The sequence below is a fragment of the Vipera berus genome (assembly GCF_964194415.1).
Source record: "Vipera berus genome assembly, chromosome: 14".
Lineage (NCBI taxonomy): Eukaryota > Metazoa > Chordata > Lepidosauria > Squamata > Viperidae > Vipera > Vipera berus.
Window position 1 is genome coordinate 11,382,509 of NC_138217.1, and position 21,738 is coordinate 11,404,246.

At 50.2% G+C, this 21,738-nt stretch overlaps 2 protein-coding genes across 5 annotated transcripts in view; one reads left to right on the forward strand and one right to left on the reverse strand.

Moving 5' to 3' along the window:
* The window catches only part of CIT (citron rho-interacting serine/threonine kinase), a gene marked incomplete at its 5' end in the record, with an annotated part of 82,169 nt that extends 69,249 nt beyond the window's left edge, over positions 1-12,920 (forward strand). For both annotated transcript variants that reach the window (XM_081339357.1, XM_081339358.1), the window contains 13 exons: positions 599-703; positions 1,270-1,439; positions 2,168-2,248; positions 3,031-3,166; positions 4,270-4,409; positions 4,618-4,710; positions 4,956-5,064; positions 5,877-6,005; positions 6,763-6,843; positions 7,061-7,139; positions 7,275-7,454; positions 7,764-8,067; positions 9,414-12,920. In XM_081339357.1, coding sequence (XP_081195483.1) covers positions 599-703; positions 1,270-1,439; positions 2,168-2,248; positions 3,031-3,166; positions 4,270-4,409; positions 4,618-4,710; positions 4,956-5,064; positions 5,877-6,005; positions 6,763-6,843; positions 7,061-7,139; positions 7,275-7,454; positions 7,764-8,067; positions 9,414-9,437 — 1,631 coding nt within the window. In that variant the 3' untranslated portion in view covers positions 9,438-12,920. The remainder of the gene's footprint in view (positions 1-598; positions 704-1,269; positions 1,440-2,167; positions 2,249-3,030; positions 3,167-4,269; positions 4,410-4,617; positions 4,711-4,955; positions 5,065-5,876; positions 6,006-6,762; positions 6,844-7,060; positions 7,140-7,274; positions 7,455-7,763; positions 8,068-9,413) is intronic.
* An 836-nt stretch (positions 12,921-13,756) lies between these two features.
* PRKAB1 (protein kinase AMP-activated non-catalytic subunit beta 1) lies at positions 13,757-19,011 on the reverse strand. Of its 3 annotated transcripts, none has more exons than XM_081339378.1 (8): positions 18,863-19,011; positions 18,025-18,251; positions 17,217-17,383; positions 16,522-16,615; positions 15,622-15,736; positions 15,198-15,331; positions 14,397-14,465; positions 13,757-14,305 (listed from the first exon to the last, which is right to left on the reverse strand). In XM_081339378.1, exons 2-8 carry the CDS (start codon positions 18,181-18,183, stop codon positions 14,228-14,230), a joined length of 816 nt encoding a protein of 271 aa, XP_081195504.1. In that variant the 5' UTR covers positions 18,184-18,251; positions 18,863-19,011; the 3' UTR covers positions 13,757-14,227. The 3 variants fall into 3 exon arrangements, with proteins under 3 accessions (XP_081195504.1, XP_081195506.1, XP_081195505.1); XM_081339380.1 differs by having other exon boundaries at positions 18,783-19,003; XM_081339379.1 differs by lacking the exon at positions 18,863-19,011 and having other exon boundaries at positions 18,025-18,738.
* Between the last annotated feature and the right edge of the window lie 2,727 nt (positions 19,012-21,738).

Here is a 21,738-nt window from a genome sequence, read left to right on the forward strand (position 1 = left end):
GAGGTAACGAGTGCGTGGGTGACTGTACGTAGGGCATCTCGGTCCAAAAAGGGGCGTAATTGGTATATAAGACGAATCTGGGCAAATGCCCCCCTAGCCACGGTTATATTATTATATTTATTATATTATATTATATTATATTTATTATATTATATTATTATATTATATTATTATTATATTATATTATTATTATATTATAATATTATATTATATTATTATTATATTATTATATTATTATTTCCTAATTAATTTCCTATTTCCTAATTAGGTCTTCTATTCAGGGGAATGCGGTGCTAAATACGTCCATCGGGCTGACAATCTGAACTGGGGCTTAATTTGGGGGGGGGGGAGGGGCTGATATTACGAGCATCCTGACAAAAATCAGCCTAAACCTGGAAACTGCTGCTGCTGTTGCTAATGTCCTTAACTGGCGGGCTCTTCCCTGCAGCGACGCCGCCCCTGAGTTTTAAGCCCCCCGCTTTTCCGAGTGACCCAAAGATTGACGTCTGAACGGGGTGAAGACCCTTTGCTCATTTTGCGCTTCCTTTGCCCTTTCATTTCTCCCCATTTTATTTTATTTTTTTGTTCATTTTCAAAGCTGGACAGCGGCCCGTGGAAGAATTTGAATTGTGCCTTCCAGATGGAGACGTTACCGTCCACGGGGCCGTGGGAGCCACAGAGCTTCTCAACACAGCCAAGTCAGGTGAGGCTGGATCCCATAATCCAGGGCTGCAGAAGCCGGCCGGAGGACGGAAAAGCCGTGGCTCCTTTTCGAGGACGGTCGGAAAAGCGGTAGAGAATAAAGAGATGGATCTTGACGGAGAGAGGGGGAGTTGGGACTCTGGAAAGAGTGCAGAGAAGAGCCACAAAAAGGATTAGCGGGGTGGTGGTCTGGAGGCTAAAACACATAAGGAAGGGAATTGGGGGTGTCTCGTTTAATGAAGAGAAGGACTAAGGGGTGACATGTTAGCAGCCTTCCCATATTTGAGGGGCTGCCCCAAAGAAGAGGGGAGTCAGCCTATTCTCCAAAGCACCGGAAGGCAGGAGAAGACGGAACGGATGGAACGCTATCCAAGAGAGATCCTGTTAGAATTAAGGAGGGATCGCCTGACAGCTAGAGCAATTCACCGGTGGAACGGCTGGCCTCCAGAGGTTGTGGGCGCTCCTCTTGTTTGGGGTGCTTCTGCTCTACAAGAAAGGAGCCGGCAAAAGAGGGCTGGGTCTCCCCTAATCCAGGTCTCTCTTCTGTTCTGCTCGGCGACCACCTAGACGTGCCCTATATATTGAAGCTGGAATCCCATCCCCACACCACCTGTTGGCCCGGGCGGACTCTCTATTTGCTGGCCCCCACCTTTCCGGATAAGCAGCGTTGGGTGAATGCCCTGGAATCTACGGTGGCTGGAGGAAGAGTTTCCCGAGAAAAGGCGGAGGCTGATGCTGTAAGTAGAGAAAAGGCAGGGAGGGAGGGAGGGAGGGAGGGAGGGAGGGAGGGAGGGAGGGAGGGAGAGAAGGTAAAAAAAAAATAAGAGAAGGAGAGGGAGGGAGGGAGGGAGGGAGGGAGGAAGGAAGAGGAGGAGGGAGGGAGGGAGAGAGGAAAGGGGGAGAAGAGGGAGGGAGGGGGAAGGGAGGGGGAGAAGAGGAAGGGAGGGAAGGAGGAAGGAAAGGAGGGGGAGAAGGGAGGGAAGGGGGAAGGAAGGGAGGGAAGAAAGAGGAGGAGAAAAGGAAGGGAGGGAGGGAGGGGGAAAGGAGGGGGAGAAGATGAAGGGAAGGAAGGAAGGAAGGAAAGAAGAGGGAGAAAAGGAAGGGAGGGAAGGAGGAAGGAAAGGAGGGGGAGGAGGAAGGGAGGGAAGAGGAGGAGGGAGGGAGAGAGGAAAGGAGGGGGAGAAGAGGAAGGGAAGGAAGGAAGGAAAGAAGAGGGAGAAAAGGAAAGGAGGGGGAGGAGGAAGGGAGGGAAGAAAGGGGGAGAAGAGGAAGGGAGGGAGTTGAGTTGAGCCCCCCATTTCTGTTGCCAAGCCAGAGTTGGGCCCCCATTTGATGACCTTATCATAAAGTGTGCTGTTGTAAGCGAAGGACTGTTAAATCAAGGCTTATTCATATTCTAATGAGGACAAGCCTCCGAAGTGATCTTTTTTTTCATCCCCCCCCTTCCTCCTGCCTTTCTGCACAGAAGCTCCTCGGGAATTCTCTCCTGAAGTTGGAAGGAGAAGATCGTTTGGATATCAATTGCACTTTACCTTTTAGCGATCAGGTAAGGCGTCTCCGGCTTCAGCTCACCTGAAATGGCTGCGGAAGCTTTTTGTGGCTCCTGCCCGGAAAAGTCCATTTAAGTGGTGAAAGGCTTGGCAAATGTAATTTATGCATTAAATTGGCCTGCCTCCCGTCTGGCCGGCGGGCGAGCCTAGGCGACTTCCAGCCGAGCCCAGATAGCAAGGAAAAGGTTAGAATAATAAATGCCAAGGTTAAAATGGACTCTGGATTTTAAGTACGGAGAGTCCTTGACTTACGGCCACGGCTGAGCCCAAAGTTTATGTCGTCAAGGGAAAAATTTGCTCAACGCGTTTCGGCCCCCGTCTGGTGACTTTTCTTGCCACCTTTGTTCAATGGATCGCAGCGGTGGTGAAATCGGTCGCAGGGTTGTTTAAATGAATCCAGCTTCCCCGTTGATTTTGCTGGCCAAAAGGTCGCAAAAGGGGATGGTGTGACACCCCCCCCCCCCCCGGGACACCGCAAGCGTCGTAAATATGAGTCAGTTGCCAAGGATACGAACTTTGATCCCGTGACCCTGGGGATGCTGCAACGGTCATAAGCATGACAAACGGGTCATGTGTCACTTCTTTTTTTTTAACTGCCATTGTAACTTCAGACAGTCACTAAATGAACTGTTGTAAGTCGAGGATTGCCAGTAGGCCTTTGTCAAAACAGTCGAAAATTTCCTTGTTGTGTCAAAGTGTTTTGCGTTCACTTTTTGAGCAACCCGGTGGCCTCTTTTCTGTGCCTTTGACGCATGGATGGGTCGATCCTGTTGGGCAGGTGGTCCTGGTGGGTGCTGAGGAAGGCCTCTATGCCCTGAACGTGTTGAAGAATTCCTTAACGCACGTCCCCGGAATCGGTGCTGTCTTTCAAATCCACCTCATCAAGGATCTGGAGAAGCTGCTCATGATTGCAGGTAAGGAAGTGAGGAAGCCTGGCCTTCGCTGTAGACTTGCAAGCTTCTTCGCTAGAAAATGTCTGCTTGGCCCCCTTGCTGCTTCAAGTCAAGGTCAACCGGCGTGAGCGTTTGAATCCTTACACAATACTTTCAGATCTATCTGAACCATGAGGGCTAGAAACTTGCTTTTGATCATGCCTGCTCCCGGGACTCATGTCTGTTGGCTCTCCTGCCTTTCCAGGCAATTATTTTTATGCGTGAAGTCTTCAATAGCATAGCGTAATTTTACTTTAGAGCAAAATGGACATCGCCAACAAATTCAGAGTGCTTGGGTATGGTTATAAAGGCACTGACTTTTCTAGGCTGCCCTATCTGTGTTTCCTGGTAAAATCCCATTGGAGGAAAATTCCACTTAGGCTTAGGTCACCATGAACTTGAAGAGCAAAATGGACATTGCCAACAAACTCGGAGGGCTTGGGTATGGTTAGGAGGGCACTTACCTTTCTAGGCTGCCCTATCTATGTTTCCTGGTAAAATACAGGGGAAAATCCCATTGGAGGAAAATTCCACTTAGGATTAGGGTTAGGGTTAGCTCACCATGAACTCATACAGCAAAATGGACATCGCGAATGAATTCGGAGTACTTGGGTATGGTTAGGAGGGCACTGACTTTTCTAGCCTGCCCTATTTATGTTTCCTGGTAAAATACATGGGAAAATCCCATTGGAGGAAAATTCCACATGGCACGCCAAAACAGCCAGACACAAAGACAGGTTTTTTCCCCATGCCATCACTATGGCAAACTAATTCCCACAACAGTGCCTATGCCCTGGAATGTCAAACCACCTAGTAGGGCTGTATTACTTCTTATGCCTATAACCTGGTTGGTTGTATCTCAGGATTGGTGTTGGTTGCTTTTATTTAGTCTCCTACGGCGATCACTGAGTTTGTTACCTTACGATTTATGATGATTGTACGTTATGATTATGATGGTGATTCATCACGTGTTGCTTGTATGTACACTGAGCGCTTAGGTACCAGGGACAAATTCCTTGTGTGTGTGTGTCCACTTACACTTGGCCAGTAAAGAATTCTATATTTCCCTGGCATGGTTTCCCCAGGAGACGAAAGGGCGTTGTGCCTTGTGGATGTGAAAAAAGTGAAGCAGTCCCTCGCTCAGTCCCACTTGCCGGCTCAACCTGACGTCTCGCCCAATATTTTCGAGGCCGTGAAAGGCTGCCATCTTTTTGCGGCTGGCAAGGTAAGTTAAGACCTTCCGAGTTCTGAGTCGTTCAGCGAACAATACGTGGACACGAAGGCAAGCAAGCAAGCAAGCCCGTCCCTCAAAGACCATCAGTTAGCTTTCATTCCCTGTGAGCAAATGACTGCTATTTAGGTCTCTGGCCTCCGATCCCCAGCATTGCTAGCTTCTGTCCCAACTGGTGCTTCTCTGCTGGGTTCCTTTGCAGATTGACAACGGGCTGTGCATCTGTGCGGCCATGCCCAGCAAAGTGGTGGTGCTACGTTACAACGAGAGCCTCAGCAAGTTCTGCATCCGGAAGGTAAAAGTGTCTTCTGGGTCCACAGAAGACGAAAAGTGTCTCCGGTGGAATGTCTGGTGGCACCTCCGTCCGATCAATTGACTTGGACTGCATCTGTCCGCTGTCCTTCCCTTTAACCTGTCTGCAACGCGAACCTCTGCGTTCTAATCCCTCCGTATAAGTTAGGGGTTGAAGGATAAGCCTTGGAAGTCCGCAAGTCGTGGAAGGGGCCAAGCGTGAGCCTCTCATGTTTTTTGTGCTCGCAGGAGATCGAAACCTCGGAGCCGTGCAGCTGTATCCATTTCACCAATTACAGCATCATCGTGGGGACAAACAAGTTTTACGAAATTGAGATGAAGCAGTACACCCTAGAAGGTGGGAATCCCTCCTTATCAGCCTGCTTAAAGGCTGCTGAGGGCATGGCGGTGGTAGGTCACCCATCCCTGTGATTCATGCCTGATCACGTTTGGTCAGCAGAAAAGGGCAGCTGGTTTGGGTTGTTTTTTTTTTGTGGGGTGGAGACATAAGGGGCTCACAGAGAAGGGAATGGAGAGTCAGTCCACAATCTGCATCAGAGATCTAGCAGGCGAGGGACTGCCCAGGTCATATCGCAGATGCTGAAGTCTGCTCAGAGAGCAGATTTCTTCTCTCTTGGCCAAAAGACCAGTGTAAGGACAGCCACCGCTAGCAAAAACGACTCGAAACAGAGGTCAGTTGGACCATTCTTTATCCACTGCTGTGCTCCTGTGGATCAGCGGTCAATATCGGGCTTTCCGTATGTGGTTGGCGGGCTGGGGAATTCTGGGCGTTGGAAGTCCACCTGTCTCCAAAGTGGCCAAGCTTGAGAAACACCGTGGTATTCTCTCTCCCATCACTCTGCCTTATTGGATCTTGACGGCTAGCATAGTGAGGAGTCGGAGTTGGGGGGGAAAAAAACACGTACGGGAACTCAGCTTGCCGATCTCTGCCACAGGGTGGAATCTTTAAAAAATATATTCCTTTTTTGGAGCTTCCTGGTTGGTGGAAAAGAAAGTGTCGGATCCACAGTTCCTTCCACATGCTAAAGGGCTGCCTAGGTGCAGATGGTGGGTGAATAAGAAGCCAGGAAGGTAGCCTGGTTGGAAAGACAGAGGTGGGATGGGAGGCAATGTCATGCTTTTGCTAAAAACTGAAGTGTGCCGTTTTAGAATTCCTGGATAAGAATGACCACACCTTGGCATCCGCTGTGTTTGCATCCTCCACCAATAGTTTCCCAATCAACATCATCCAGGTGAACCCAACAGGGCAAAGAGAAGAGTATTTGCTTTGTTTCCATGGTAGGTTGATGTGAGGGGTGGTGGACATGAAGGGGGAGCTGGTGTAATGGACTATAGGGAATGGAGTGGAGCGGCATGGAAATAGGAATGGAATAGAATGGAGTGGAATGGGATAGATGGGATGGGATGGGATGGAAATAGAAATAGAATAGAATGGAGTGGCGTGGAATGAAATGGGATATATGGGATGGGATGGAATGGAAATAGAATGGAGTGGCGTGGAATGAAATGGAATATATGGGGTGGGATGGGATGGAAACAAAATGGAGTGGCGTGGAATGAAATGGAATATATGGGGTGGGATGGAGTGGAATAGGAATAGAATGGAATGGAGTGAAATATACGGGATGGAATGCAGTGGAATGGAACAGAATAAATGGGATGGAATATATGGGATGGAATCGAATATATGGAATGAAGCGGAGTGGAATGGTATACCTTTTATTGCTGAAGTGTGATTGGAATTTGTCTTCAATCATGTCCCCCGCCCCCATTCCTTCTTTTCATTAAACTAGTCACATCCAGTTCCTGCCATTGTTCTCCATATGATTTAGCCTCCAGTCCCCTAATCATCTTTGTTGCTCTTCTCTGCACTCTTTCTAGAAAGGAAAAGAAAAAAATTCCCATACTGACAATCATTAATCGCTGGTTTGTTAAAGGAGAATTGAATTTCTGGACTCTTGGCAGGCTGTTAACAGTATTTCTTTCTTTATCCCACTCCAGCGATTTTTGATTTATTTTTGCCATTTCCTTGCAGAATTTGGCATTTTTGTAGACTCCTACGGAAGGCGCAGCCGCTCGGATGACCTGAAATGGAGTCGCCTGCCTTTGGCATTTGGTGAGTATCAGATTTATTTCTGATCTCCTTGCTCTGCATGCAGCTTATTGTGGGGTGTTTTTTTTTGGGGGGGGGGGGTTTGGAGTGAAAACGAGTTGGATAGAAAACATTCAGTCCCCGGTGATTTTCTCTCTCTCTCTCTCTCTCTCTCTCTCTCTCTCTCTCTCTCTCTCTCTCTCTCTCCCTCTCCCTCTCTCTCTCCTGGGCTCTGCCACAGCCTATCGGGAGCCCTACCTGTTTGTGACCCACTTCAACTCCCTCGAGGTGATCGAAATTCAAGCACGCGCTTCCCTCGGGTACGTCAGCCGTGGCCTTTGGTGACCGCCAGGGCCAGGGTGCTCCTACTACGCCTTTCGTTCGGACCACACCTGGCCTCCCCTCTCCTCCCCCCCATCTGAAGAGTTGTCTTTCTCTCCTCCCTGACCCCTCAGCATCCCGGCCCGGGCCCATCTGGACATCCCGAGCCCTCGTTACCTGGGCCCAGCTATCTCCTCCGGAGCCATTTACCTGGCCTCTTCCTATCAGGATAAATTGAGAGTGATTTGCTGCAAAGGGAACTTGGTGAAAGAATCCAACAACGAGCATCACCGAGGATCCTCGACCACTCGCAGGTAGGGAAGTGACATTCCAGCTTCGAGGGAGAAATCCAGGAGGCCTTCTAGCTGAGGGCAAGGGGTGGGGGGGGGGGAACACTCTGCAGTTGGACAGGCTGTCCGGGGCATGGGAGGGTTGATTGGCAGAGATCGGCGAAGTAGCCATCTCTGGGGAGGCTTTTACTTCCTCGGTTCTCAAGGGGACTTGAGAACTTGAGCAAGGGAAGTGTTAGGCTGCTCACGTGCTGCAAACCACAATATAACTGGAAGGGTTGTTTTGTTTTCTTTTGTCCCTCGCTGTCCAATCCTTTTGTTTTTGACGGACAGCAGTCCAAACAAGAGAGGACCGCCCACGTATAACGAGCACATAACCAAGCGGGTAGCCTCAAGCCCAGGGCCTCCCGAAGGTCCCGGCCACCCTCGCGAGCCAAGCACACCGCATCGCTATCGGGAAGGAAGGGCTGAACTCCGGAGGGACAAGTCTCCGGGGCGTCCCTTGGAGAGGGAGAAATCTCCAGGACGGGTCCTCAGCACCCGGCGAGAAAGGTCCCCGGGAAGACTGTTTGAGGAGAGCAGCAGGGGACGAATACAAGTGGGGGGCGCCCGGACTCCCCTCACCCAGGTCAACAAGGTAAGGCAGGAGGGGGACACCCCAAATCTCCCACCCCGCCTGCGAGGGGGAAAATGGTCCTTCTACATCCCCAGGCATTGGGGGAAAGGAATGCCGGTTTGGTGTAGTGGTAAAGATACCAGTCTAGAAACCAGGAGACGGTGAGTTCTAGTCCTCCCATAGGCATAAAAGCCAGCTGGATGACTTTGGGCCAATCACCAGGAGACGGTGAGTTCTAGTTCTGCCTTAGGCATGAAAGCTGGCTGGGAGACTTTGGGCCAATCACCAGGAGACAGTGAGTTCTAGTCCTCCCATAGGCATAAAAGCCAGCTGGATGACTTTGGGCCAATCGCCAGGAGACAGTGAGTTCTAGTCTGCCACTCTCAGCCCAACCCACTTCACAGAGTTGTTGTGGGCAAAATAGGAGGAAGGAGGACTAGCTACGTTTGCCACCTGCTTTATAAAAAATGATAAAGGCAGGATTAAAAAAAATCTATAAAAAATCACCTGAAAATAGCATTAACTCTTCTACAAGCAGTGTTTCTCAACCTTAGCCACAATAAGATGTCTGGACTTCAGTTCCCAGAATTCTGAGAGCTGGCAAGCTGGAGAATTCTGGGAGTTGAAGTTCAGAACTAAGAAATGTCCTGGCAGTGAGAACAATGAACCCGTGGAACAGCTTGCCGCCAGAAGTTGTGGGTGCTCCGTCATTGAAGGTTTTCAAGAAAAGATGGGCAGCCACTCGTTTGAAACGGATTAGGGCCTCCTGCTTGAGCAGGGGGGCTGGACTAGAAGACCTCCAAGGTCCCCTCCAGCTCTGTTACTCTGTTATTCAACATCTTCAAATAGCCAAGGTTGAGAAACGCTGCTTTGAAAGGTCACGTTGTCCTCCCACAACCCAGAAGGTTGAGTGAATTTAAGCAGTCTCGTCCCCTGAAAGGAGAGATTGTAATTCTAAACGTTTGCATACAGCAGGGGTGTCAAACTCAATTTCATTGAGGGCCGCATCAGCATGGCGGTTGCCCTCAGCGGGCCGGGTGGGTATGGCCAGGGTGGGCGTGGCTGGAGTGCGTATGGCCTACTGGGTGGGCATGGCCAGCTCTACATCATGCGTATCAAGGGTGCCTATGGGAGCCTGGTCAGGAGTGGGAGAGATCTGAGGGTCTCTGGCAGAAGGAGGGTCTCTGGGCCAGGGCCAAGGCAGTGGGGGCCGTTCCCTCACTGTTTCCAGGATGGCTTCGCAGGCCGCATGAAACCACTTCGTGGGCCGGATCTGGCCCCCGGGCCTTGTGTTTGACATGTCTGTTCTCCAGGGTCCCGCTCCTGAACTTACAACATGCTTTTTTTTTTTGTTTTCTCCTCAACAGGTCTGGGACCAATCTTCAGTTTAAGCACCACAATCCTCCACCCCTGAACTCCAAGAAGAACACAAAAATATCCAAAATTAGGTGCACCACCCATTTCCCTAAGTAACCCCTGCTTGGCTCAAACTCGTTCTGGCAATGACATTTAATCCAGGAGGACTAAAAGTTTGTTGCGCGGATCGGCTTGCGTTCCAGTGGATTTTCCCCTCCCGCCCTCCCGTCCTGCCCTGGGGGGGGGGGTCTCCTTTCTCTTCTCCCCCCCATCCCTTGTGGGGGGGGCACTTTATACGACTGCTCCTTTCAAAGCAGTTCCTCGATTTTTCTATTTCGCTTTTACCCACCCCGTCGATCGTCCGACGGGGATGGTAGGGCTTTTGCCCAATTCTGAGAGAAAGAAGAAGATATATGACTGTCAGTATTTTGGGAAAAGCCTTTGCAACCAGCAACGGTCCGGTGTCTCTGTCTACACCCTTGTGTCATTCTCTTCTACTGCAGAGCTCTGGCGAAAATCTCAGGCGACTTGAGTTCAACAGTTGCTTCCCGGAACTTTTTTTTTTTTTTTTGTTGTGGGGGGGAGGGATTTTACCATTCCAAATCCAAAAATTAAACAAACAGCGACAACAACAAAAACAAAACAATGCAGCGGTCGGCACAGCTCTGTGATCTGCCAGGTTGCCTGGGAAGGAATGTCATTTTAACAATTTTTAAACCCCCCCCCCCAATGTGCCTCGACCAACTACGAAACCTTGTCCACCGGTCTCTCGCCCTCTGCCTCAAAAGGCTCCCAGGGGGTCTTGTGTGCCCCGTTCACACATACCCCACACACCCAGGCCTCCGCCCTCCCTTCCCTCCCCCCCAGGCTTCCTGCATGGCGATTCCCTGCATGCTTCCTGCACCGCCATCATCTCGACTGCAGCTTCCTTTTCAGTTGCTTTGCTCGATATTGTATCTCCGTGATTTTTTCCCGTGTTCAAATAACCGAAGCCTTTTTGGAGACGATGCTGCAACCCAAGGACCATCCTTGTGGAACTGGGGAAATGGATGGTGCTGGAGGAGGAGGAGGAGGAGGAGGAAATGGGACGGCTTTCGAGGCCCCCCACCCACCCGCTGCAACGGAGCCAGATCGAGGCAGGGCGGATCCCCCAGCCGGCACGGGCACACCGAGCGAGAGGCCCCCAGCCCATGGGCCAGCAGAGGAAAAAGCTACCTTGCTCTCTGGGATCTCGAAGCCCCCCACCAGCGCCTCCTCAAAAGAAGGGAGCGAGAGCAAAAAAGCTGAACCTGTGGCCCAAAGGAGCGAGGAAAGTCACAGAAGGGGGGGGAGGCCCTCTGTGCCATCCAGAGGAAAGCCCCCCCCCTCGTTTTGGGGAGGAATGTGGGCAACAAACCAGCTGTGGCTATTCTGCCAGCAACGGCCCCGTCTTGCTTCTCATTCTTGACTCCCACTGAGCTCAAACAACACTCCTTTTGGGCCGCAATGCGCTTTTGCTCTGTTTTTTTTTTGCTCCCTGCTGGCCAGAGCAAATCCACCTGCGTCTGCTGGCTCCTTTGCCCGCCCCCCCCCCCAGTGCTGCCCTAACAGAGAGGCCCCCATCTCTCCCGCTTCCATCGGTGCCCTTCGGGCTGGATGAGTGGGGGGCTGTTGTGGAAAACAGGGTCAGGCTGGATTGCATTCTCCGGTGGTTTGTCAGGAAACCACGGATTTCCCATCTCCGGAAGTCCCGAAAGTTCTTTAAGGTCTTTGAATCTCATGGGGGGAAAAAACAAACAAACTCCTACTAATTAATAATAATAATGATGACGATGATTATCCCTCATTACCTGAAAACTCGGCTTCTCGAGCCCTTGAAATTGTATATCTCTTGTGTCTTGTTCGTGAAACGCTTCCCGCTATAGAATAGCTCAAAACACTGTACATATTTACAAGAAACTTTATATTCGTAAAAAAGAAAAAAAAAGGAATCAAATCAGTTTCTACTTTTTTATTGTAAAGCGTGCAGGGTTTCTCTCTCTCTCTCTCTCTCTCCCAAACCTCCAGCCCCTTTCTTTGAAGGGGTACTCAAAGTCCCCCCCCCCTTAATCTGGCAGGTTCCCACGCTCAAATTCTCTTTGCGAGCCACAGCTCGGCAGCGTAAAGGAAGCCCTCAGTTGAAAAGTATGGAACTCGCCGTCGAGACAATAAGCAAATAAAAACGACACTTCACTCTACCTACCACCTGGCACGGTGCGATGGGATTTTTCCCTTCCGGCTGGAATGTTTTTCAACCTTCTCCTAGAGTCTTCCTACGTCACCACTGCCTTTTAAACATGACGTCTTGTTGAATTGTAATTAACCTCAGAGAATCACGAAATCAGGATTGGAAGGGGCCTTGGAGATCTTCTATCTAGTCCAACCCCTTGCCCAAAACAGGAATCCTTATACCAACCCTGGACAAATAGGTCAATGACCAAAGATATTTTGGTCCAGTTGTCCTGATTTTTTATTTTATTTTTTTTAAAAAACAAAACAGGACAAATGGTTGTCCAATCTCTTCTGGAAAACCACCAGTGATGGGAGCACGCGTAACTTCTGAAGGCAAGCTGCCCCACTGACTTGTTCCGTCAGGAATTTCCTCCCTATTTCTAGCCCAATCTCCCTCTGACAAAGCTTCCACCCATTCCTCCTTGCAATTTTCACTTCCTGTTCAGTTGAATTGGGAAGGTGGTGGCGAACGGTACGTTTTTAATGCAACTATGGTTTTCTCAAAAAGTTGCTCAATAAGGCTTCAGCCTTGGAGGTTGTCCTACTTTCCACTTTAGCAGGATCGGCAACCCCCAACGGCATCCTGCAGCCACTTGGCCAAATCCCACGATTATGCTGCCTGTTGGATTTGAAATCTCCTAGCAGCTGGGCCCAATGTCTCAAATTCCCTTTCCATGCCCTATTCTGGTGCTTCAGTTTTTTCCAAACTTCGGACACAATTCAGGATGTCAAGAGCTCGGGAACAACTTCCCCCCCCCTGGCAAGAGGACAAAAAAAAAAGCTCAGCTCATCATTGTAAATAGCTCTTTTTTAAAAACAAACCAACCCAATTTATACAGGGTCTGATGGAATTTCTTCCGACAGGGAGAGTGTGTATATGTGTCTGTCGCTCTCATCCAGGGTTTCTCGACCTTAGCAACTTTTAAAGAGGGGTGGACTTCCAACTCCCAGCATCCCCCCCAGAAAAACCATGGGTGGACCTCTCCGCTCAACAGAATTCTCCAGTCTGCGCTATCTTTAAAACTTGCCAAAGATTGAGAAACGCCGCTCTTAATACAAGTAGTCGGCTTTGAGGAGTCCCAAAATGGCTCCTTTCACATTGTCTACCTAATTGCTTTTTTACTGGCCCGCTGTGGGCAGGTGACCAGTAAGCCCCCCCCACACACACACACCTTTGGATCATCATCCGGCTCATAGCGATGTTCTCTGCATTAAAGAACCAAACTGCTGCTTTTGACTTCTGTTGTGCCTAATCTTGAATGTATAAACGAACCGGCAAGCTTGTTTACAAAATGTTCATTTTTCTTTTGATGTGCACACGCACCAAAAATAATAATAATACACCTATTGGAAGATTTGTGGCTTTGTTACTATCCTCTCCACCAGGGTTTGTAATCTGTCACTTTCCTCAAAACGTGTCCTTGTGTTTCAATTCTTATTTTGCCCTCGGAGCCCAAAATCATGACGGACATGAAGGCTTTCTTTGGTCATTATCCTCCCCCCCCCCCAGCCCTTTCCCTTTCTTACTCCACCTTCTTCTGCCCTTTGAGATGCCACCCTAGCAAATTCCCATGCTTCCTGTTCCCTTTCCACCTAAATCCCCAGCTTAGAAAACAGCCAAGCTGCCTTTATTGTTTTTTTTAAACAGGAGGGAAACAGTTTTTAAACAGTTTTTAAACAGTTCGCTCAGCCCCATGGACTTTTTATCTTAAGACCTTGCCTTCAAAAATGCCAACCTCTCAACGTGAGCATGCAACACTCAAAACTGGGAAACGCTTGAACTTCGGAGGCAAGACGGAAAGAGAGAGAGGGGACCAGCCTGTTTTCCACTGTGCCTTTTTTATTTATTAAAACCACTTTCCGAAACAGGGTAAATACCGACGAGAAAGACAGGGCGACCTAAAATACTGAATCGGAAGGTTGCCGTTGAGCCGATCGTTCCAAAGAATAAAAGCTGCTGGGATGGTTGAAGATCGCCGAGGATCCGCAGAACCATCGAAAAGCACCGAGGCCGCTGACTCCCTGCCCAGAGACAAAAAGAGTGGACTATTTTCTTTGGTCCTTATTGCTGCTGTGATCAAAAAGGTGTTTTTTTTTTTAAAAAAAGAGAAAAACAACAACGGCAGGTATGGTCAGACGGTTGACGCAGGAGCGTAGGATTACAAGAAGACAATTTTTTTTTCCAGAAGCGACTGATTTTGAGACACCTGTCTCCCTTTGGCTGTTGTAGGCATCCTCTGGCTTTTCGGAAGGAAGCGCGTTGGAAGAATTTAATTTTCAAGGTTAATTGGCCTGCGTGGTTTTGGCTATCCTCTTGTTGGGGAGGGTTTTTCCCCCCCCTCCTTTGCAGGTAGCTTCATTCTTGATTGACAAAACCAGGGCCGGTAGTCTGGATCGAAAGAACAGGCGAGGAGAGGAGAAGCAAGGCACCAGCAGTCCAACCAAAACATTTTTTTGGGGGGGGGCGGGCAATTTAACAGCAAGGATGCCGCTGTGGAGTTTGGGGTACAGGGGATCCTCTGGATGGCAATCGCTTCTTCTCGCACCAGTCCGCTTTCTCTCCCGCCCCCCGGGTTCATATGGGCTTGTAGAGCAACGTAGTCACGTATTTCTTCTTGTAACGGTGGGTGGCGCTCAGCACCATCACTCCATCCTAGGAGACAGGAAAGAGGGGAGCTCTCTCGGAAGATGAATTCCCCCCCCAAAGAAGCCCCCCTGCCGCCGCGAGGGAGGCCGCCTCCTACCTTGATGGACAGCGCGTAGAGATGGTTCAACATGACGTGATTCGGTTCAGGAAGGAGAGCCGGATCGCACTAAGCACAAGACCTTTAGGTTAGGGATTCGGCCTCAAAGGCGCTCCATGCCCAGAATGTTCATCCCGCCCCCTCCGCCGCCACCCCCCCCAAAAAAAATACAGGTAGCCCTGGATTTACAGCCATTCGTTTAGTTACAAGCTGATTTAAGACCTGTCTTTGCATTTAAGACCATCTCGGGATCAAAATTTAGGCACTTGATCAGGATTTAAGACTGGTGCAACGTCCCGGGAAAACCTGATCCCTACTTGCAACCTTCCCAGCCAGCTTGATTTGCTTAACGATGCTTACCCAACCTGGCTGAAAAAGGCTGTAAAATCGGGGGGGGGGGACAGGACTCACTTAACGTCCTGCTTAGCAACAGTCATTCTGGTCCCCATGACGGCTGTTAAGTCAGCGACCACCCGCCTTAAAAGGTGTGCTAGAAAAAGGGGGCATCCATTTTTATTTTTATTTTTTGCACGACTTGCCTCATTCTCGGCTTTAAGCGGGAAAGCGTGTCGAAGAGAAGAGCAGGCAGCGCCAGTCAGTGCCTGAAAAAGCTCTCCTTGTGTCGGGCTCCCTATCTGAAGCAACTCTCACAAACACACACGCACGCACACCCCGCGAACGCTTAGCATAGGCTTCGCCCCCCAGAGAACACTGGGAGCTGTAGTAGTCCCAGCACGACTGGAGAAGGCCAAGCCAGGCGTGGAGGGCAAAACGTTTGGCCCGCTTCTACTGGCGACTTACGGAGATGCCTGTGTCTTTGTTCAGGATGACTTGGAGCAGGTGGGGGGGAAGGATCGGGGGTGACTTGAGTCTCTCTTCCGGCTTCACAATGTACGGGTCCTGGTGATACGGTCCAGGAGGCGAGCTTGACAATTCTGGGCACAGCGAAAGAGGAAGCATGCTAGATCAGGGGTCTCCGAGCTTGGCGACTTTTTAAGAATTCTGACTGGCTGGGGAATTCTGGGAGTTGAAGTCCACATATTCCAGCAGAGAGAAATCCCCTGAAGACATATTTTGAGGGGGTGGGGTGGGGGCTCCAGCACAAGTCCAAAAGCTCAAAAGAGTAAATCTCTGTTTCAAGTGACCGACCCAGATTAGATCTCGCAATAAAGCGGAAGCGTTGTCCCTTCCCTTCCCTTTCGGGTTTTTGCACGCCGCGACTTACCTGACACGTCGGAGCATTTCTGGGAATCGACCATTAAAGCATCGAAAACTTCGAAGTCGGTCTTCTTCACCTGGATGATATTATTGACGGTCCCCAGTTGGCTGGTTACCACAGGCTAGGAAGAGCGTGTGTTAGATTCAGCAGGAAAGTGTGTCAGGTCAAACAGAAGGTTAGCCCTATATTTACTTGGGGGGGAGGGGGAAAACAAAGTTAAGTTTGCCTCCCCAAATATGAGCCTTTCAAATGGAAGGCTCGGCTTAAGATTCACGGAGAAAGGCGACGAAAGGGGGAAGCTGGTGAAAGAGAGATCCAACTGGGATGTAGGGAGGAATTTCCCTGACGATGGAAACAATTTAATCAGTTGGACGGCTCGTCTCTGGAAGCTGCAGGTGCTCCATCACTGGAGGTCTTCAAGAAAAGATTGGGCAACTATTCGTCCAGGAGGATATAAGGACTCCCGTTTGGGCAGGGGGTTGGACTAGAAGACCTCCAGGGTCCCTTCCAGCCCTAGGATGCTATAAGTATTCTTCCCTTTGGGGGGAAGGAAGGGCAGTCTCTTAAAACCAAGGTTATCTTTTCTAAACAGTCTTAACTGACCCGGTTCCTTCTTCCTTGTGACTTTATGAAACGCCATCGGATAACAGCTTTTGCGCATGAACAGACTGTTACAGATTTATCGCTACGGATACGCAGGTGGCGGACAGCCGATGCCCTTTCAGAAGTGGCTGGACCACAGTTGTTATTTCCCCCATACCGAAACCACCAGAAGAAACTTCAGCTAAGGAAGAGCTGGCGAGCCGGGGAGGATGCTCAACTGACAGGCGTCAAATGCAGAATAATCCGTTTATTCCCAAGGGCGCGAAACGAAGCGGATTCCCCCGAATTAAAAAACGGTCTCACCTCTGAAGGATCGTGAGTCCACTGGCCATCCACGAAAAACTTGTACTGGTGTTCGCCTTCTGGGAGATCGAGGACTGCGGCAAAATTCTTGTGGCTGTGAAAAGGGGGGGGGGAGAAACCACCCGTTATTCTAAAAAAAAACTAATTTCAGTCCTTCAATTCCAAAGGACTCTGGGAGGAAAAAAAAATCACAACAGAGTAACGTAAGCGCAACAAACCGCTGGGCGACTCCCTCTCAGTCCAACCCACCTCGCAGGGCTGTTTGTTGTGGGGAAAAGATGAAGGAAAGAAGCATTAGACAGGGTCACTGCCTTGAGTTACTTATAAAGTAATAAAGGCAGGACAAAAATCTAATAACTAAACCGACGATATGCAAGCATAGGCACGCATAGGTAATGGATCTTACTTAGGTCAACCTCCTGCACCCATTTTCCTTCAAACGCTGAAAAAGGGGGGGATAAAACAATCAAGCAGGGAGAAGAACATCTCAAGAGAACAGGGCAGTTTGGGAAAGCCCGGCGCCGAAAGAAAAACATTTTCCATTCCATATTTATGGGGATCGATAAAATAACAAACTGGCCGTGTATCTCTGCAGATCAATTTGAAGAGACTCCGCTCATCTATGAAGTAAATCCCCCCCCCAACACACACACGCACCCCGCAGGAGAAGCGTGTTTTCCAGACTCGCAGTTTACCTCCGAGTAAGCGGGAGTTTGCTCCAGTTGTTGAAGGAGCCCGACAAGTAAACTTCTTTGCCTCCACCGGTCCAACGGAAGACAGTCGGCTGAGCTAGTGTAGGAGCTTTGTCGCTCACTTCCACATCGTGTTGCCAAGCCAGGAATTCGTCTTTCTCCATCGGAGCCTAGGAAACGGCAGACTTCTAGAAACTGGCCACGATCGTTCCCAGATCATTGCTTGTGAAAGGCCAGGGTGGCATCTGAGGCCTTGCCGCGTGCCCCTCCCCCCCAAAAAAAAGAGGAGATGGAAGGGACTCCGCACAGGGTCTGCTGTACATCAGCACGCCAAGGATGACAGCTCGGCCTCCTTGCTATCATCGACGCTCCTCAACTTACGACCGGTTGCTTAATGGCTGTTCAAAGTTACGACAGACTCCCCCAAAAGCTACTTACGACCCGGGTTCAAAGTTCCCGCCTCCCTTTTCCCGCAGGCACATGACCACATTTTGGGCGCTTCAGCAACTGGCCCGCCTTTACGGCAGTTTGCTGCTACCCCGCGGTCACGGGACCACCCTGGGTGACACCTTTTTGCCAGGAGCTGACATCTGAAGGTAGTCCTCAATTTGCAAGAGTCTGTTCAGTGACCGCTCAAAGTTACAACAAAGTGACTCGTGAGCATTTTCCAGACTTATGACTACTGCGGCATCTCCAGAGCCTGCGGCCACCCACTCGTATTTATGACGGTCCCAGCGGTCCCAGAGTCAGCCGATCCCCTTTGGCGACCTTCCGACGCGCCCAGCCAACGGAGGAAGCCGGCTCCACCTACTTTCATTTCTTCCGCATTGAACAGGTCAGCATCCTCGGGACTGTCCATCAAAATCTTGGGCCTGTCTCCCTCCTTTGACCCGCCGGGGCTGTCCCTCCGGAGTGCCTTGTGGCCTCCGTGGCGCTCCACTCCGGACCGTTCGCTGCTGGTGTTCCCCATGGCTCTTCAGGGTCAGGGACGGCGAGCGGCAGGCGGATACGCTTGATTTCGATCGCCGGCTAGTAGCCCTTGCAAAAGGAGGAAGGAAACATCATCATCAAGAAGCCATCATCATGACCATCAATCAAAACCATCATCATCATCATCAAGAAAGAAGCCCCGCCCCCAAGGATGCTTTTTGTGCTGGGTTTTTAATTTTTTTTGGAGGATTGTTGCAAAGTCAAAAAAAGGCAACTCGTCTCCCCCCAAACTTCCCTATCATCTGTCTGTCTGTCTGTCTGTCTGTCTGTCTGTCTGTCTGTCTGTCTGTCTATCTATCTATCTATCTATCATCTATCCATTTTTTATTTATTTTTTTATTTATTTTTTGGGGGGATTTATATGCCGCCCTATCTCCCGAAGGACTCAGGGCGGCTAACAACAATAAAAAATACAATAATACAAAAGTTAAAAAAGGATTAAACTAGCAGCCCCAATAATAAAAATTAAAAATTAACAAAATTAACAAAATCCAGGCGGCCCAGGGAGGGTCGCAGCCGAGAGGACCCTCCCCCCGGGCCAGCCATGGAGACAAAGGGCGAAAGCTGCTCCCGTCCTACCTCGCGGGGCTGTTGTGAGCCCCGCCCCCCCAAAGCGGGCGCCGCGCTCTGCACAGGCTCAGGAACAACCCCGGAGTCACCTGGCGTCGGAAGAGCCGCCGATTGCCAACGCCAGCCGGCCGCATTCAAAGTCTCCTCCTTTCCTGCCCTCGGGTAGAAGAACAGCGACAGCCGCCGGCGTCGATGGCAAGCTACCCGGGTCCTCCGCTTCCGGGGGCGCCGCTTCCGGTTCCGCTCCCTTCGTTCTCTCCTTCCGGTTCCTGTAAAGAGGCCGTCGCGTACGACGCTTAGGAACGCGCGTGCGCGTCAGAGTCCTTCTTTTTCGCTTCGCTCGGGGCTCTGGGCTGCAAAGACCGCAGTCGGCCAGGAGGGGGCAGCAAAGGATTCGGAGTTCCATGCCGGCCGAGGGAGCCGCTGGAGGCTGTCAAAAAGGCATGAAATGAAGATTAAAAAGATGTCAGCTTATTCCAGGTTAAGTTTCCTTGTGCAATTGACCGACGGTGTTCGAAGATTGTTTTTTGGGCTTGCAGCCCAGGCGCCTGTCAGCATTGGGACCATCTCTGACATCACTCTGCCAACAAAAGTGCGTATAGTGAAGGCCATGGTCTTCCCAGTTGCAATGTATGGCAGTGAAAGTTGGACCATAAGAAAGGCTGAGCGCCAAAGAATTGAGGCCTTTGAACTCTGGTGCTGGAGAAGACTCCTGCGAGTCCCTTGGACTGCAAGGCAATCAAGCCGGTCGGTCCTAGAGGAGATCAACCCTGACTGCTCTTTAGAAGGCCAGATCCTGAAGCTAAAACTCAAATCCTTTGGCCACCTAATGAGAAGGAAGGACTCACTGGAGAAGAGCCTCATGCTGGGAAAGGTTGAGGGCAAGAGAAGAAGGGGACGACAGAGAAGGAGGTGGCTGGATGGAGTCACTGAAGCAGTAGGCGTGAGCTTAAAGGGACTCCAGAAGATGGTAGAGGACAGGAAAGCCTGGAGGAACGTGGTCCATAGGGTCGCGATGGGTCGGACACGACTTCGCAACTAACAACAACTGCTTTCTTTGGCTTACCGTTTAGCAGTGACTTTTGCTTGCGGCTCTTTGCGTTTTGTGGGTGTTTTTTCCCCCAAAACAACAAAAACAACAAAACGGAACGGGACTGGCTCGCTTAAACCACCACCTCGTTTCTTGATCCAAAATTTCTTGTCCTTAATTGCCCACCTAAGTCAAACTGGCTCACCCAGACTCCCTATAGCCGCTCGCCTTTAGGATAGGGAGGCAGATTTTTATATATATATATATAAGGTGTTTAAATGCGTGTTGTGTGGGTGCGCGCTTCTGAGTGCCCTAGAAAGAGGTGCCCAGGTGGTCAAAATGGTACCTTTTGTTTAATTTAATTGTTTTAATTGATTTTAATTTTTTGTATTTCATGGTTTTAACTGCCCTGTAAACCGCCCTGAGTCCTACGGGAATAGGGCGGTATACAAATTCAATAAAATAAATAAATAAATAAATAAAATATCTGCGCTTCCGTTAGTTCCGTTTTCTCCATTTATTGGGCTTTGCAGCCTCCCGCTCTTTCCATGCCAAATTGCCCAAGCACCTGCTGTCTTTATTTACGCACCCTCTGGGGAGAGAAAGCGATGGTGGGCACGTCGAATTACATAATCCGGGCCATTGATGCTGTGCACACGATGTCCTGGGGCTTCTTAGGGACTCTTTTGGCTTGGACGCACTGTTTCGTACAGGTGACAATCTCGGGAGTTCAAGTGTTTGCCAGCTGATGGAACACCCAGTGAAAATCTGGTATGCTCCTGACTGATATGCACCTGTTAAATTAGAGCCAGTTTGGTCTAGTGGTGAATGCACAAAGGCAGGAAACCAGGTGACGGTGAGTTCCAGTCCCGCCTTAGGCATGAAAACCAGCTGGGTGACTTTGAGCCATTCACCAGGAGACGGTGAGTTCTAGTCCTGCCTTAGGCATGAAAGCCAGCTGGGTGACTTTAGGCTAATCACCAGGAGACGGTGAGTTCTAGTCCCGCCTTAGGCATGAAAGCCAGCTGGGTGACTTTGGGCCACTCACCAGGAGACGGTGAGTTCTAGTCCTGCCTTAGGCATGAAAGCCAGCTGGGTGACTTTGGGCCACTCACCAGGAGACGGTGAGTTCTAGTCCTGCCTTAGGCATGACTTTGAGCCAGTCCTTCTTTCTCAGCCCAGCCCACCTCACAGGGCTGTTGTGGGGGAAAATAGGAGGAGGAAGGCTCATTAAGTAGGTTCAATGCCTTGAGTTATTTATAGAGATAACAGAGGCCAGATACAAACAAACAAACAACCAAAGCAGGAGGAGATTTTTGAAAGGGTCCAAGTCCTGTAATTGGACACCTGAGCGGGTCTGGGACTCTTTGAGAGCGTTTTTTCAGAAGATAGTTCTCTTCGCTCACTCGCCTGCTTTAGCAACTTCCCAAAAGCCTGCATGGCATTCCGGGTTTTTTTGGCAGCACCTACTCAGGCCGGAAAAGTGGAGGAGGTGGATCCTGTCTGCAGCTCAGCTTCCGGCGTTCAGCCACTCAAGCATAGTGATAGATTTCCAGCGTTTGGTTCCTGGGCAACTGGGCCCCTAGTAGCAGATGTAGCCAGGAAGCGGACCAAACCTTACACTAGTTTTGTAGGTGTCTTGTGGTGTACATATCACACAGCCGAGAGCCACACTGGCTTGGTGGTTTAAGGTACCGACCCAGATGCCAGGTGACCGTGAGTTCTAGTCCTGCTTTAGGCATGAAAGCCGGCTTTGTGAGTTTGGGCCAGTCACCGGGAGACAGTCCCCAATCGATCATCTCTGTTGCTATTCTGGAGGAAAACGGAAAGAGCTTCACAGGCCACCATGGAGGGCTGAGTTCAGCTTCACAGGCCAGCATAGAGGGCTCAACCACACCTTGGAGCATGGGCAGGTTTGGGTCTTCCAGGCAACTG